The 17,406-nt window shown below is 32.9% G+C and overlaps 1 protein-coding gene across 10 annotated transcripts in view; it reads left to right on the top strand.

Annotated features, from left to right (window-relative positions):
* PGAP1 (post-GPI attachment to proteins inositol deacylase 1) overlaps positions 1–16,790 on the top strand; it is an 87,597-nt gene extending 70,807 nt beyond the window's left edge. The window contains exons 21-30 of one of the 10 annotated variants that reach the window (XR_010122868.1): positions 1,763–1,853; positions 2,594–2,791; positions 3,772–3,907; positions 5,220–5,270; positions 5,723–5,910; positions 6,971–7,075; positions 8,427–8,489; positions 11,273–11,328; positions 12,208–12,294; positions 12,886–12,901. Coding sequence is in view for 6 of the 10 variants with exons in the window: in XM_063647778.1 (XP_063503848.1) it covers positions 1,763–1,853; positions 2,594–2,791; positions 3,772–3,907; positions 5,220–5,270; positions 5,723–5,910; positions 6,971–7,075; positions 8,427–8,489; positions 11,273–11,328; positions 12,886–12,962 (965 nt within the window). In the remaining 4 variants the exon portion in view is untranslated. Of the gene's footprint in view, positions 1–1,762; positions 1,854–2,593; positions 2,792–3,771; positions 3,908–5,219; positions 5,271–5,722; positions 5,911–6,970; positions 7,076–8,426 lie in introns of all 10 variants that reach the window. The other 9 variants (XM_054479043.2, XM_063647778.1, XM_063647779.1 and 6 more) reach the window with 9 other exon arrangements.
* The last annotated feature ends 616 nt before the right edge of the window (positions 16,791–17,406 follow it).

Below are 17,406 nucleotides of genomic sequence, written 5' to 3'. Positions count from 1 at the left end.
AGGGAGGCAGGAGCTGGGAAAAAAGAGTTTGGCCTGAATATATTAAAGCAGCAGTCCATAAATCCCCTCCACTCAAATCTTTCTACAGCTACTTAGTGCCCTTCAGTTACTTTTATACAACTTCAAGTCTGCCTTTAGTGTTAATTTTAACCTGATTTAACCTATATTCCAGGAAGCGGTAAGCAATATTCAGTTGATCTGTGCCAGACCCAGCCTTTTAATTAAGAGATTATTCTGGCTGGGTGTGATGGCTCACGCCTGTAATCCCAGCACTTTGGGAGGCTGAGGCGGGCGGATCACGAGGTTGGGAGATCCAGACCATCCTAGCTAACACAGTGAAACCCCATCTCTACTAAAAAAAAAATACAAAAAAAAATTAGCCAGGCGTGGTGGCACGTGCCTGTAGTCCCAGCTACTCTGGAGGCTGAGGCAGGAGAATGGCGTGAACCCGGGAGGCAGAGGTTGCCGTGAGCCAACATCTCGCCACTGCACTCCAGCCTGGTGACAGAATGAGACTCTTTCTCAAAAAAAAAAAAGAGATTATTCTGACACTATGACATCAACCAGACTTGAGTATAAATGTCTATCTTGTTTCGAAAGTCTGAAAAAAGTCTCATTTTTCTTGGTTTCAACTGACTTGATAATTGATTCTCAAACATATAGAATGTACATCTAGGGGATATTTGATGCTGGTTAATCTAGAGGCTTTAAGTATTGGATTATGTATCCAGCCAATTAAATATGTAGTTCTGAACCAAGGTTGCTTATCAAAAATCACCTGTGGATTATACCCACTAGAACGACTATAATTTTAAAAAGACAAATAATAAGTTTTAATAAGGATGTGGAAAACCTGGAACCCTCATACACTGCTGGTAGGAGTGTAAAATAGTGTCGCTACTGTGAAAAACAGTCTGACAATTCCTCAAATGGCTAAATACAGAGTTATTGCATAACTCAGCATCTGCATTCCTAGGAATATAACCAAGAAAAATGAAAGCATATATCCATACAAAAACTTATATGCAAATGTTCATAGGAGTATTATTCATAACAGCCAAAAAGCAGAAACAACCCAAATGTCTGTCAATTGATGAATGGAAAAATAAAATGTAGTATAATCATACAATGGAATAAAAGGAATTTGATTAAAAACAAATTAAATGAAATACTGGTATATGTTACAACATGGATGAATCTTGAAAAATGCTAAGTGAAAGGAGCCCATCACAAAAGACCACATATTATGATTCCATGTATATGAAGTGTTCAGAATAGGCCTATCTTTAGAGAAGGAAAGTAGATTACTGGTTGCCAAAGGATGGGACTTTGGGGGGTAATAGTTAAACGAAAACTTTCTTTTGTGGGTAATGAAAGTGTTCTAAGACTGTGGTGATGGATGTACAATTCTGAATATACTAAAAACCACTGAATTGTATATGTTAAATAGAATAATTATATCAGAATTTTGTCCCATAAAGCTAATTTTTTAAATCATTTGTGGAGCTTTGTGAAAATACAGCTGGTGAAACCCCAGCTTTGACTTCCTGAATTTGTTTTTACAAGTGATTGAATGTGTACTCTAACATGAGAACCATTGAATTACAGCTATTTTTAATCTTTCAAGAAGAGTCTCTGTGATAGTAATGAAGACCCTTGCTTTCTCTGACATAAAATATGTTGCTGTTATAGAGAATGTGGGATATAGTATATCTCATACTTAATTACTGTGAATTGCATGTAACTTTTTTTAAATCACCAGGTTGTTGCTTAGAATATGCTACCATGTTGGATAAAGAAGCCAAACCATACAAAGTTGATCCTTTTGTAATTATCATTAAGTTTCTGTTGGGGTAAGTTTTATTATCTGTGATAATGATTTTAATTGTGTTTTACATGTAACATTATATTTGGTTCCATAATGCAATATAAATTTTCATACAGATTTGGCAGTTGACTTGTTTCATTAAATAGGATTTTTTTTTCTCTTAGGCAAAGGTCTAATAAGTATATCAATGTCTACTTCAGTAGTATCATTTCAAAAGTAATTATTCACTTTATGTATATCAGTCTAAACTTAGACTGCCTTTAATGTTTGTAAATAGGTGTATATGGTCCATGATCTGTGAGTATCCTAGATTCAAATGCAAATCATTACAGGGTATTGATGAAACAGTGCCTCTCTGATCACTTTTAAAAGTATATTTTAGACCTCTCTACCCTAGTTAACATTCCATTCTTAATTTAGTCACATTTTCAGATTTTTGTTTAAACATCAATATGTAGATCTTTTTTTCCATCATTACAACTAACTTGGCTTTCTAAAAAAAAAAAAGAACATATTACTTTCTACTAGGATCAATAGAGATTAGTAAAGCTATACTGAAACGCAGATCTTCAAAGATCAGTAGGCTCACTTGGAAAATAAATGACTTGTTCCATACAAAGAATTAAAAATTTGTTTTTCAGTATAATTATAAATTAAGTATCATGGAACTTTAGAGACTCTCTTGAATAGTCAGACACCTCAAATATTAAGTCCTTAAATTTCAGTTGTTGGGTTTTTTGCTTTTATATTTTCTTTTCTCCACAGGTATAAATGGTTTAAAGAACTGTGGGATGTATTATTGTTACCAGAATTAGATGCCGTCATTTTAACTAGTCAGAGTATGTGTTTCCCCCTGATATCCTTGATTCTCTTTCTGTTTGGAACGTGTACTGCCTACTGGAGTGGCCTACTGTCTTCTGCATCTGTGAGACTTCTTTCTTCACTGTGGCTAGCTTTGAAAAGGTAAAGAAAGAATGATTAACAGCTTTCTTATTGCTTTAAGAAGAAATCTATGTTTTGATAAGGAACCTGAAATTAATTATTTTTACCAAACTGTTTTCTAAGGAAAAATATATAACTAGCAAAAGTATGGGTTAGTGTTCAAAGTTATGTCTGTGAAAGCTAATCATTTATTACAAGTTAAATGTTACATTTGATTTTGACCTTAGCGCTCAAGAGTTAATAAGAAAAGTTTGACAAATTACACAGATAGTTTTACATTTCATGGTTGTGAATCTTTCCCAGGAGGGATTGTTTCTCCCATAATATTGCTTTTATATGCTGACTTCTATATTGAAACCAGGGGGCAAGAGACTGTAATCCAGATATTAGGATCAGATTAGATGAGATGTATAAAAGCTCGAAAAACATTGCCTAGAGTTTTATTATGGGCCCAGTGACACAGTTTGAATCTGAAGTTACTGGTAGGCTTTCCTGGTAAATCATCAATCTAGTGCCCGTTGCCACTCCTCCTTACCAGACATGTCATGTGATTTCCTGTCACAGAGGGGATTATGGTGGGTGTGATGCTTCTTCCTCCACCCTTCTGAGATGTTTCAGATAGGGATTCTGATAGTAACACCATCAAGGGTCTGAGTGGTCTCTAGGCTTTAAGAAATAGAACATAGTTTCTCCTCCTGTCAAGACTGGAGATGTATGGCACAGAGTGTATAATTATTGATTATCTTTGGTAACATTTTTTCACCTGTAGTACAAGTATCAGCTATAGTATTATCAAAATGGTAGAGGAGTTATCACAATACATTACAGAACTTAAAATCAAATATTTGGGACCACTTGCCTTTATTTAAAAAATACCTTATTGTTTATGTATTTGCATATCAGCAAGAGAGACTGGGAGGGTACTATATTGTTTTCTTCTTATATGTGACTATAGAAATATTTGTTAATATATATTTTAAACTTTATTCTTGTAATTCCAGACCCTCTGAACTTCCTAAAGATATCAAGATGATATCACCAGACTTGCCCTTTTTGACAATTGTCTTGATCATAGTTAGTTGGACAACTTGTGGAGCACTAGCCATACTTCTTTCTTATCTTTACTATGTGTTTAAGGTATGTCAAATCAGTAAAGCCAAAATGATTGAGCTTTGTATTAGGCACATGTAGGATGTCCCGTAGGCATTGTTAACAAAAATTCTCATAAACACTGTAGTAACCCTCTGTTACATAACGGGTTTGAATGTAATTAGTTATTTAAATTACATACAATTAACTGGAAAAGGGAAATTGTTGATCTAAGTTGGGGTTTTTTTGTTGTTAAAAAGGAAAGGGAAAGGAGAAGATATAATCTGTTTCTGCTTGCTTCTTGGTCTTTACAAGTGTTAAATTTTTTTTTTTTTAACATTTTACTAGGGCAGTTTGTATTCACACCTCTTTTTGAACATGGGTAAGAGACGAAACAAAAAGTGATGTCAGTAGGATCAAGCTATTAATCATGCTAAGATAATATAAAATGTTATAAATGTTGCTGAAGGATCAGAAGACGACAATAAAAATAATTAGGCTAATATTTTTACTGAAGAAGTGAAAAACACGTCTGATAAAGCTGACAGCTTTGCAAAAAAAAAAAAAAAAAAAAAAAAAATCCAGGAGGTAATACAGGTGTATTCTCTCCATGTTGTTCTTAGGAACAGACAGTTGACATCAGAGTGGATAATTATTTTTTTCCTTAAAAATGAAATTTTTAAAAGTGTAAATACATGCATATCATATATTACTTTCAGTTTTCCAAAGGAAATTTATATACTTCTTAAAAAATTATTTACGGCTACTTTCATTTATGAATAATAATTTTAGTATTTTTTAAATTAGGTAATTCAAACCACTGACCAACTAAGCAAAGGTTTCTTAAATACTTAAGTAACCCTAATAAATTAAATTTAAAGATTTTTTCCAGTTCTTATAAACATTTCACCACTGTATATAATTGGGTTCTGGTTTTCAAAGACTTAAAATATGTGAAATGTGTTATATCCTTTTACTATATTGAATGTAATGAAATCTTTGACTTACAAGATGCTATAACAAAGCATCATTCAAACATAGGCTTTTACAGGTTATAAAAGGTATAGCGCTATATCCTGGCCCCACCATACTCTAGAAGTTTGTATTGTTTTGTTTCTGTTTCCGTTTTTTTGTTCATTTGTTTGTTGCTTTTGTTTGTTTGTTTGTTTGTTTTTTAATCCATGATAGCCAGCATGTGTAGTTGTTGTTTTGTATAAGAATGTTTTTAAATGTTTAAATGACTTTTTGGTTTACATTTTAAAAATTTCAGATTACAGTGCTTCTCATTTTTAATACCAAAAGGCTTATACGTTTTGTTTCAAAATAAAAGTAAAATTAAACAGCAATTTATTTTTCTTAGGTTGTTCATCTGCAAGCCAGCTTAACAACTTTTAAGAATAGCCAGCCTGTGGTAAGTTTTATTTTCAAAACTCTACATAAATTTAAAATGAAAGAACATGGGGAAATATAAGAGTTTTTTTTTTTTTTTGAGGTTAGGATTTCATAGTGCTTAAAAGATACAGTATTATGAATTTAAGTAAAGTGAACCTAATGAATATTTTAAAAGACTTATAAGTTCATCTTTTGTCAGTACCTATGTCATTTTTTTACAAGTTTATTATCTATTAAATTTTATTTTGAATAATTACTTGGATATATTCTCAGCAGTAGAACTAGCAAGTCAAAAGAATAAAGGTTTTATAACTATTTTAAAGTATTTTTAAGCAAAATAATTTCAGGATTTTATGTCAGTTTGGTAATGGAAAGATGTACTTATTTAGCTGATAAGTAATGAGTATGATTCTAAATAAAGTAATATACTTTTGTTTAGTGTCTTGATATTTTTACTTTATTGTTTTATAGAATCCCAAACACTCTAGAAGAAGTGAAAAGAAATCCAATCATCATAAAGACTCCTCAATACACCATCTTCGTTTATCTGCTAACGATGCAGAAGATAGCCTTCGCATGCACAGTACTGTGATTAACTTACTAACATGGATTGTATTACTCAGCATGCCTTCTCTAATTTATTGGCTAAAGAATCTTAGGTGCGTTTCATTTATATAATTATTGTTTATGTGGTTCCAACAATAAATATCCCTAAGTAGAGACTTGCTAGATTCCTAATGGTTAATGAAAATTCCTCAGGAACAGGAAGCTATACATTACCTGAAATTTATTTATTTATTTATTTATTTTTAGTTTTTTGAGATGGAGTCTTGCTTTGTTGCCCAGGCTGGAGTGCAGTGGTGCGATCTCAGCTCACTGCAACTTCCGCCTTCCGGGTTCAAGCAATTTATTTTTAATACATTCACATTTTCTCCCTTACTATGTGTATGTAAACTTCGGGAATATAAACTTTTCAAAAAATCAGCCCAAAAGGGTGAATTATATTTTTATTCATTGGTCAATTGCTAAATAAAAGGCCACTTCATCCAAGTAGTAGTTGAACCCCTATTCAATGTAGTTTTCAAAAATGATATAAAACTTTCAAGTTATCTAAATACTGGGAATTTTTTTAAGTTGGCAGAACCAAAATAAGTTCAAATTAAATCAAAGGTTGCTAGATTTTAATATCCTTCTTTTATATCTGTTCCTTATTTTAGTCAATATCCAGATGTTTGTTCACAGATTTGCTGTCAGAATTATTTGAGGAGCACAAATTTTTGATTCTGAAAGGCTATAGACATTTTACTGTCAGTAAATGCAAGAAATGAATTGGATTTTTAAAAAGATAAGGGACAATTAACTTTATGAACCTTCATTTTATCTTTTTTGTTATAGAGTAGCACTCATGTATTTTAAGTAATTTGTTTTTTTTAAAACTTTATGCCGTTTTAAACATACACTGCTTATAAAAAGAAAGTGCTTTCATACTGGTTATTTTCATTTCCTTTAGTAGTTTCTGATCATAATTCTCTTTCTAAAACCTTGGATACAAAGATGATAGAGCAAAAATTATTTATCAGATATTTCATGAACTGTTTAGAGCTCTCTTATATCCATATTGCTACTGGAATGTCTTTAACAATATTTATCCTATTGATTCTGATAATTTAAAATGATCAGGTCATTGTTGACTTGTGGGTTTTTTTTTTAATATTATAGGTATTATTTTAAACTTAATCCTGATCCATGTAAACCTTTGGCATTTATCCTTATTCCGACTATGGCAATTCTTGGAAATACTTACACTGTTTCAATAAAATCAAGGTACAGTAGTTTAATCTTTCTTTTTCTCATATCTGTTCTTGGCCTTTTTCCCCCTTTATATCTAAATTAATTTAAATATTCCTTTATTTCTAATAATTTATTTAAATTAATTTAAATATTTATTTCTAATTAATTTAATTATTCCTAAAAGTAAAGCCATAACAGTATTATGGTTTATATGCAAGTATACTTGTTTTCTTAATTATAGGTTTTATTTGATAGACTATAATGCAGTATTTTTTTTCTTTATGAAGTTAACCCTATAAAGACATGATCTAAGATTTTCTTCCCAAAAAGCAAACAAGAGAAGTGGATGGAGATATTGGTGAGATAAAATTGGCCATGATTTGATAATTTTTGAGGCTGAGTAATGCTTGCATGAGGGTTCATTATACTGTTAGTCTACTTTTGTAGTTTCAAATTTTCTGTAATAAAACCTGATTTTTCATTCACTTGTTGTTTGCTCTGGGAGTCTTTTCAGTTGATTCTGCCAGATATTTGCAGATATTTTAGAATCAGGCCAACCTGGAGTTTAAATCCTGGTTCTGCCAAATATTTAATAGCTCTGTCTTTAGTTAGATTTCTTAACCCCTCTTATTCTCAGTTTCTCTATTTTCAGAGTAAAAAGGTAATTGTCTTTTCTGATAGTATTTTTCTCTTTATACTCCTTGTTTTGGGAATGTAAGATGGTTCTTTGGTTGTTTGTTTTTTTTTTTATAAGTAGGGTTAAAAGAAACATTTCTGTAGCTATGTCTTATTGAACATTATTGATTATTTTTGTTAGGATAAATTTCTAGAAGTGGAATTACTGAATAAAAGTCCAGTTAGTATTTTTCTGTTTTTAAAATTAGAAAGACTAAATAAAACTGGCTATGTTTTAAATAGAAATATTTTTCTTTTCTAGCCAAGTATGGCTTGTATTGATCTTTTTAAAAATTATGAATAGGTAGTAGGCCGGGCACGGTGGATCACAAGGTCAGGAGATCGAGACCATCCTGGCTAACATAGTGAAACCCCATCTCTACTAAAAATACAAAAAATTAGCCGGGCGTGGTGGCGGGCGCCTGTAGTCCCAGCTACTCGGGAGGCTGAGGCAGGAGAATGGTGTGAACCCGAGAGGCGGAGCTTGCAGTGAGCCGAGATCGCACCACTGCACTCCAGCCTGGGTGACAGAGCAAGACTCCGTCTCAAAAAAAAAAAAAAAATTATGAATAGGTAAATTCATAACATTAAAAATTCATTTAAATTCACTTAGAATATTTATCTTTCCAAAACTGTATAAAAGATTGATATAATTTTGGTTCACAATGTAGTTCACATAAGTAATGTATATTTCTCTGTCTCTTTACAGTAAATTGTTGAAGACTACTTCACAATTTCCACTTCCTCTGGCTGTTGGTGTGATTGCTTTTGGGTCAGCACATTTATATAGGGTTCCATGCTTTGTCTTCATTCCTCTTTTACTCCATGCATTATGCAACTTTATGTAAGATTGGACTTAAGGAATGATGAAGATAATTTATGTGTTTAGGGCCAGTGATAAGAGGGAACACACAGATCCATCAGTATGGACAGCAAGATCTTTGGAGAAGACAAGTCTATTTTTACAATATTGAAAATAGGAAATTAGTTTTGTAATGTTTGAGGGAAGTAGTTGAAGCATGGTTTTGTTTTGTGGTGTGGAATCCATGTACTAATAATTTTTGAAAAATTCATGAAGGAATATATGGTGATCACTATCATTGAGGACTCCTGTGCATATCAAATAGTCTGTTTTATCAACCATACGAGAAGTCTGATGTGAGAGATTTAGTAGATGCAGCATTGTTTGCAGTCTCACTGCAAGCATTCTGCTCATTTCATCAAACTTTTTTCACAAAAGTAGGTTATTTTGAATTTGCTAAAGTTTACCTATTAAGAAATAAGTCTTTAAATAACTGATGAAATTTACAGCTGTTTGGTTTCTCAAAGGTTAAATAGCCACAGAAAGCCTTTGGTTAGTTTTTGGCAGCCACCATGAACAAAGTGGATCTTGTCTTCTTACATCTATGAAAATAGAGCTTTGAATGGTAAGGAGACATGTTTTCTTGGTAACCAATGCAAGATTGATGGGTGGAAACATGATTCAAACTTAAACAATTTTTCTTGCTATTTTTCAAATATGAATCTTACTATATATTCTCGGTGAACATCAGGAGACTATTAAAGAGGTCTGTTGTTAAATGTAAAGAAAAAATGCTCATAGCTATTTGCTTCCTGGTATTGGAGCAGTTCAGTTGTTTAGTTTATACCATTGGATTCAATTCATTGCACCATGGTTGCCAAAAGTGCCTGAGGTCATAATGGATTGTTAAAATAACTAAATTCCAGTGGTTGGAAACTCTTAAGTTTGTACCATTTTTTCTGCTGTGGGAAAAAACAACAACAACAACATGATCAAGGTAACATCACATTTGATGTATAATATTGTGCTATTAATGGAATAACAGTAGACAACTGTTAACCCATTAATAGCAAGAGTATAAACAGTACGCCTGAATAAATCGGAGACATTAGCCACTAGGTTTAACAGTGGAATCTTGATTTGCCTAGGTGACTTCTGGGATTACTGTTTGACAAATAAGAGTAACATTTTATTTCATTTCAGAATTTACTTCACTTTTAGCTACAAGAGTAGGAAGAAGGTAATCGGCAAGGCAGAAGAGTATACTCTTTGCCTTAGGATAGCTTAAACTCAGGCTGAGACATACCCGGCTTATAGAGTTCTTCTAGATGTGTAGACTGTAAATGCCCAAATCCTCTCAACTAAAGTTTTAGTGATTCCACAAAGCCTCTCATGTAAATTTCCAGTGATCCACCATTGCACTTGTGAACATGTATCCTTGTTAGTACCCAGGGATGTCCTCGAGCACGAGTTTCATTTTATCTGCCATTGCATCTGGATTCCATTACAGCCTCTCAGCTGTTACTGCCTGTGGACAGTTACTTCTGCTTACTGCCTGTAGAGAGTTACCTAACTTCTCTTCTCAGTTCTTCATCAGGTCCTGGCTATTTTGGCCTCAGTTGAAGGGGGTCTTGCTCTCATCTCTGAGGGTTTTAAGTTTGTTTGATCCCATTGTTGTCTTTTCTAGCTTTGAGCGTGTTTTTCAGTATTCATATTTTCACTTACTGAGAACATTAAAGGGAAATGATAAACTCATGGTGGGGATATGGCAGACAGGTGCTTGTTTGTTTGAGAGAAGTAGCAGAAGGGATAAAATACAAAGTGCTATATGTTTCAGCTGGAGAGGAAAGAGAGAGAATTTATTAGATTATATACTTGTCCCATGGCATACCACGTATATATTTAAATAGGGACACATCTCCCTATGTTTAACTATACTTATAAACAACTTTGATACACATTGCGTCTTTTATTCTCTCACCTGATATTTTAGTGTATCTCAAGTTACAGATTACATGTGTCCTTAAACTATTTCTGAATTTGGACTTAGTTCCATATACAGAAAGAACTTTAGAAAATTCATTAATTTGGATCTTCTATTGGTAGCCATAAATATTATGTTTATGTATTCTAAAACCTCTTTGTTTAGTTAGTACTGTTCACGAATGTAACAAGCTTCAATTTCTCATTTGTGAGTAGTACATTTGCTTTTTGTTTGTTTGTTTGTTTGTTTGTTTTTGAGACAGAGTCTCGCCCTGTCACCAGGCTGGAGTGTAGTGGCGCGATTTCAGCTCACTGCAACCTCCACCTCCCAGGTGCAAGTGATGCCCCTGCCTCAGCCTCCCGAGTAGCTAGGACTACAGGCACCCGCCACCACACCTGGCTAATTTTTGTATTTTTAGTAGAGACGGGGTTTCACCATGTTGGCTAGGCTGGTCTCAAACTCTTGACCTCATGATTTGCCCGCCTCTGCCTCCCCAAAGTGCTGGGATTACAGGCGTGAGCCACCACGCCCGGCCGTACATTTACTTTTTGAAGCAGCAGACTAGGTACACTAATTCTCACTGAAATATTTTCATGGGAATGTAGTTATCACCAAGTCCTAAAGTCTTATTTATGCCAAAAAAAATTTCATTTTAAGGACTACAAAAACTATTCTAATTAAACATTTTATAATCAATAGTAGGTTGGGTCTTTAGCCATTATATTATGTATATATACAGACACATATGTATACACTTACATTTTGACAGGGTCTTCATTGAGTCTTCATGCACTTTAAACCCAACTGGCTACCAGAGATGCGAAGTTAGGCTCTTTGAAGATTAGCAAAATGGATGTTTCTGTCACTTGAGAAAAGGAAAGTCCTTTGCCTTTAAATTACACAGTTTCCATCATGCCCACAATCTATATTATTGGCTGGTTAAACAGCACTGCCCTATTAGCAATGTTAACAAAAATGAAATTATTTATTGGCAGTTATAGATTATCTAATTCAGGAAATTTCTGAGCTCAACTTTTACAGCAACTGTTATGCCTTCTAATTTAGCAATTGTTGAGTTATGAGTAAGTTTTGTGCTTAACTCCTAGACCCTATTGTTGATAACCAGATCAAATATAGTCTGTACAGAGAAAAACACTGGGTACAATTTAGTATTTCTAAAGCCTCCTTTGAAGTTACTACTGATTGTAATTTGGAACTGATAATAGGTAGAGATTGCTAACACTATTTTTTTTCCTGGATCTTTTTTATGCCAGAAATTAAACAGGTTCTGCTAACTCTTTTTTTTTTTCTTGGTTATCACCAGAATGAAAATATTTAAAGTGGTGACTCTAGAAAAGCCATTTGTGCCTGGTTAATGTTGATTTTGAGTCTCTTCAATATATATTGATCATATATTGATTAATCTTTATTTTTTCATATTTTGGCTAGACAAATTCAGATCTATATAATGGAATACCACTTCTTGAGTGAACTATACTACTATCTACATGATTATATAGTAAGGAAAAAAGAAGAAATAACTGTAATAGGCATAGTGTTTGTTGTTGGTTGTCTTATCACTCATGTGATACTACACATTTCCACAATACACACAAACTTACATGAGGTGGATTATTTGTTTTGTTCATTATTTAGTTCCTATATGTTTTTTCTTTAGAAACAGAGTCTCATTCTGTCACGCAGGTTGGAGTCCAATGGGGCGGTCATAGTTCACTGCAGCCTTGAACTCTTTGGCTCATGTGATCCTCCCATCTCAGCCTCCCAGAGCAGGTGAGACTACAGGTACATGCCACTGTGCCTGACTTTTTAATTTTTTTGTAGAGACGAGGTTTCAGTTTGTTGCCCAAGCTGATCTCGAACTCCTGGTTTCAAGCGATCCTCCCACCTCGGCCTCCCAAAGTAGTGGGATTTCAGGCATGACTGCCTGGCCTAGTTCCTATACTTTTCTTAATTCTTCAGACTTCTCACATCTAGTATAGTGCATTCATTTCATCTTGCTGTTTATTAGCACCCTTTGTGGCCAAGGGAAATAAAAGGTGGTAAAATTCAGTTTTCAGTTTAGTTCTTGAAACTCTGGGAAATGGAGGAAACACGAAACTATGAATTAAACTAGGGCTGTTGATTTCTGAACCCCCAGATAAATCAGTTGACCCACATTTTCATTTTAGGTGTTAGGTCCAAATTAGCATAATGTCTTGCATTATTATTAGGTTCAGTGTGAAACTTTACAGTGCTACATTTGAAGTTTAGTAACTGGTTATTATTAATCATTTGGGAAAAATGAAAATGTGTTGGGACCTTCTATGACTAGGCATTTGTTGATTATTTTTCATGATTGCTTTTTGTTTTCTCATTGTGTAGGATTTGTGAACTTGTATATCACAGGAAACAAGATACTTTGTAAAATTTACTGGGGAAAATCCATTTGGAGTGCATGACATTTGCCAGGATAAGAAAGCAGTAAGATATTTGTATCATAAAATTACACCCTGCCAGAAAACTTTCTTTCCTAGTAAGGTAAATGTAGAAGGGACTTCTACAGCATAGTAAGTTGATTAGGAGCCAAAATTTTATTCCAGTTTTTTTTGAACTAAGAATGTTTTAAATTCTTTAATGAACTTTTATGTTTACCCATTACTCATGCATTCTTTCACAATATGTTTAATAGCCTGAGGAAATAGGAAAGCTGTGAAGCTACTCCCATTCTTTACTTTTAATAAGAATAATAGGAAAGAAAAGGTCAGTAATCCAAATTCAAATATGTGTACTGCAAATGCTCAAGAATTCACATTTTTTGATAAATTGTATTGAGTACAGAAGAACTTATATGAATTTATTATCTGTTAATAACTTAGTTTTGACAACAGAATAAAATTTGGAAATTGTGAGAGTAATCAAGCTGTTTTTCCATTAACAGTGTAAATTCATAACGTGTCCTTCAAAAGGTGATATTCTAAGCTGTCTTAATTGTCTACAGTTGGTAACTTTTAAATAAAGTACAGTACTTTCTGAAAGTGTTTGGCATGTTATGCTGCCAAAAACAATCTGTGTTTTGAAATACCAATTAATCAGTTAATTTCTGAAGACTTTGTATAGGACTTGATATATGAGTCAGAATCTGTCTGTACTCATTCTGTACATTGTAACTTTGAACACTTATGAAAAACTGTATCTGTTGGTGTGTTTTGATTAGTTAGTGTAGATTTGTTTGCATATTTGAATTCTGATTTTAGTTTAGGAAGTCTAAAAGTAGCCATTTTTGTAAAGTTCATATGCTATTTTTTAATGTCATTTTTGTTTTTAATATTTATACAATAGTGATGTTACTAGTAAAAAATGTTTATAGATAACACGTAGAGCTATTAACTGTTCAAAAGCCTACATGATAGGCATATTTTGTATTTCATGTTGCACTTGTTCTGTTTCATATTGGACTTTTTACATCCCTTTTTTAGCAAAAAAAGAGACACATTTGAATTCTCTTTAGCATAAAGCTGTGCATTGGAAACTATGTGACTGTATCCATACGGTTAGCAAAATACTCTTTGCCACCAAAGGTAAATGAAACTGTAAAATACCTCTGGATATTTGTGCCAATGAACTTTTCTTAGCATATTGGGATTAAAGCAAAAATAATCTTTTCAGTATGTTTCATCTAGGACTTACAATAAATGTTTAAACCATGAAAACTTATATTTCATACCCTAATTTTTCTTTGAAAATATTCAAGATTTGTAGCCTAGTGTGTTCTATTTTGTGTGATTGCTTGAATGTTTTCTGATTTTGGGTAAAAGTTTGCCTAGTAATGATCTTTCAGCAATTCGTTGAAATAATTATTTGAAGTAATCTTGCTTCAGATTTAATTTGTGATGTACATTGTTGTACAAGCCATTTTAGTACAGGTGTCTCATTTATGTAGTTGAAAGTTGACTGTGGAATTTCTTTTGTTTTTTATGTATTTCCATTCAGTCTCTTTATATAGTCACATGTTTCACAGAGGAACTTGTCCACTGGAACCTAACATAGTACAACCTTTTAATATGCATATCTTAAAGGAAAATATTATAAAACAAGATATTAATACTAAAGTGTTAACATTAATACGTTGTTCTCATGGAAGAAAAGTAGAAAATATGATAGGCTTAGAAATTATTTTTTATCAGCATTAAATGCTTCAATTTCTCCCCATAAAAATTCTAAGGAAATTTCAGTTCCTCATATAGTTTTCCCCATAATTTAATATTACTAACTATTTCTTTGCCCAGTAATGTTGATGCAGTTTGCATAAATAGCCTTGGAAGTAAGGAGGCAGGACAGAAAGCCAAATATCGAAATCTTTGGCCTTGATTTAGTGACAGTTTATTCTAATGGGGACCATAGGTGTTATTAGTAAAAAGAGGGTGTACAAGGCCTAAGTTCAGTTTACATTGTTCTTTGAAATTAGTTCATCTTTTGTGTTGAATAATTGTATTCTAAGTAGGAGATGCCTGTATTTAATATAATCATGCTTTCTACATAATCAAATATGTATTTGTTGGAATACTGGTAGAAATAACCTTCCCTTCCTCCACTGTGGAGTGGAAAAAAAACTCCCGATTTATACTGTATATAAATTAGGAAATTATGTTACATATTTACATTTTTAAAAATATAAAAATGACATATTATTTTGAAGTGATTGTATTATAGTTTCTTAAGCTTATGACTAGCTATAAATATAACAATATACCCATGAGAAACCAGACCAAAATTGAATATATATCATCACTGTGACCTTGAACTTACAGTCATTTGGGGTAAAACAGAGTGTGCCTTGAAATGATAAAAGAGTGCCCTGCAATTTTATAACTGTACATTTTATTATGGGTGGTCCTCTCAAATTGGCCCCAAATCCTTGTCTTTGAGGTTGGTGAAATAAAAGTTTAAAATAAAAGTTCACTGGTATTTCCTTTAGTATTTCCAGAACTATTGCTCTAGAGGCCTCCCTTAATTTTCAGAGTTCTCTTTTTGAATTAAAAAAGACTTACGCTACATAGATGTAGAAAATTAAGTTTGGCTAAGGTTTCTGAAAAAATATTCTAGGAGAAGGTGGTAGCATTGTTGTTCTGAACTTACCACACTTGGAAAAACTAATCTTCAAATGTAATTTTTTGTCTTATTGAGTAATCTATCAAAGACATGAATTCTTTGACTTGTGCTCATTCTTTCTGAAATTATTGAGGCTTGTATATATCAAATAAGGTTAATTTACACAATAATGATTTTTAATAATTAATAAACTCAGATTCATGTAGTATATTTTAAAACATTATTTCCCCTCATTTTTCCTTCTCTTTTTTCTTCCTTTATATTTTTAAGGTTTCAAGAGAAAACGGGCTTCAGTTTTTAAAAAAATGTAGACTTGCATTTTTACTATGCTTATTTAAAATAATGGATATAATTTATAGTAAAGTCCAAATTATTTTATTCACAGGATAACCATGGTCTCTGATAAAAGATGCCCACATTTCTGTGTACTCACAGTTGTATATTTTTCAATTTCAGTTTTGAAAGTAAACTCAACACATTGTTTTTGCATTTTACCTCCACTACCTACTCGCCAGACAAAAATATAGATTTCTCTAAAAACACATACAAAGAAAACGTCTTTCCTTAAAACATGATCTTATTGACATGAAAGTAGTTTAGCAAGGGTATGTAATAAAATAAATGGCTCTCAACCTGCATCAATTTTTATTTTATATAGTTAAAAAATTTATAGAGGACAACCTATGTGTTAGGCTGAGATAGACTCAGTAATCATTTATTTGCAAATTGATAATTTTTTTCTCATCCATCCAGAAAGTACAGTGCATAACAACAACACTTAACAAGTGCAGAGGAACCTGTCCTGTAGTATATAATAAAAAATGATTGTCACCTTGCAGATCTTTCCATTTAAGCATGCATGATCGCCAGTACTTTGTACAATGTATAGTATATTAAATACATTTATGTGTAATTTTGTGTGTATTTTTATATGGTATAATTAAAATTATTACATTTATGTGATTGTAATTCACAAAAAGTACTACTTACTATATTCTGTAGAGTGTGTTGTGAATGTTTTTACCTGTGTTTCAGCATTATGATGTAGGTTTAATAGATGAATATTTGCCTTCAGTCTCTGCTCAGGTATTAATGTGTAGTAATTTTTGGTGCTTTCTTTTTAATCTGTGATAATCTGGTGTTCTGAATGTTCAAAAATAAATTTGGTTGAATACGCACATGTGGTAAAAAGATTGCTTACCAATTGACATACTCTCTACAATACCATCTTGGTAAAAACTCTTTGAAAAGGATTTATTGGCTGAGCATGGTGGCTCATGCCTGCAATCCCAGCACTTTGGGAGGCCAAGGCGGGCAGATCACGAGGTCAGGAGATCGAGACCATCCCGGCTAACAGGGTGAAACCCCATCTCTACTAAAAATACAAAAAAAAAAAAAAAAATTAGCCAGGCGTGGTGGCGGGTGCCTGTAGTCCCAGCTACTCAGGAGGCTGAGGCGGGATAATGGTGTGAACCCGGGAGGCAGAGCTTGCAGTGAGCCAAGATCATGCCACTGCACTCCAGCCTGGGCAACAGAGCGAGACTGCTTCTCAAAAAAAAAAAAAAAAGGATTTATTTACATATCTAGCATTTCAGAAATTAGAATGCGTAAGCCTGGGACATGACACATCACAGGTAAACATTGAAGCAAGACAAATTCTTGTATTTTCCCACTTTGTATTTTGTAGTTTTCCACATGCATTTGTATGGACATTTCATGGTTCACATTCTGTTTTAAAGAATTGTAGATATTTTTCTCCCAGAGACTATGCTTTTCTCATTTCTTTTTTTTTTT

Source organism: Pongo pygmaeus, chromosome 11 (genome assembly GCF_028885625.2).
Source record: "Pongo pygmaeus isolate AG05252 chromosome 11, NHGRI_mPonPyg2-v2.0_pri, whole genome shotgun sequence".
NCBI lineage: Eukaryota > Metazoa > Chordata > Mammalia > Primates > Hominidae > Pongo > Pongo pygmaeus.
Note: the sequence above shows the minus strand (reverse complement) of the source record. Positions and strands in the feature narration are given on the sequence as shown.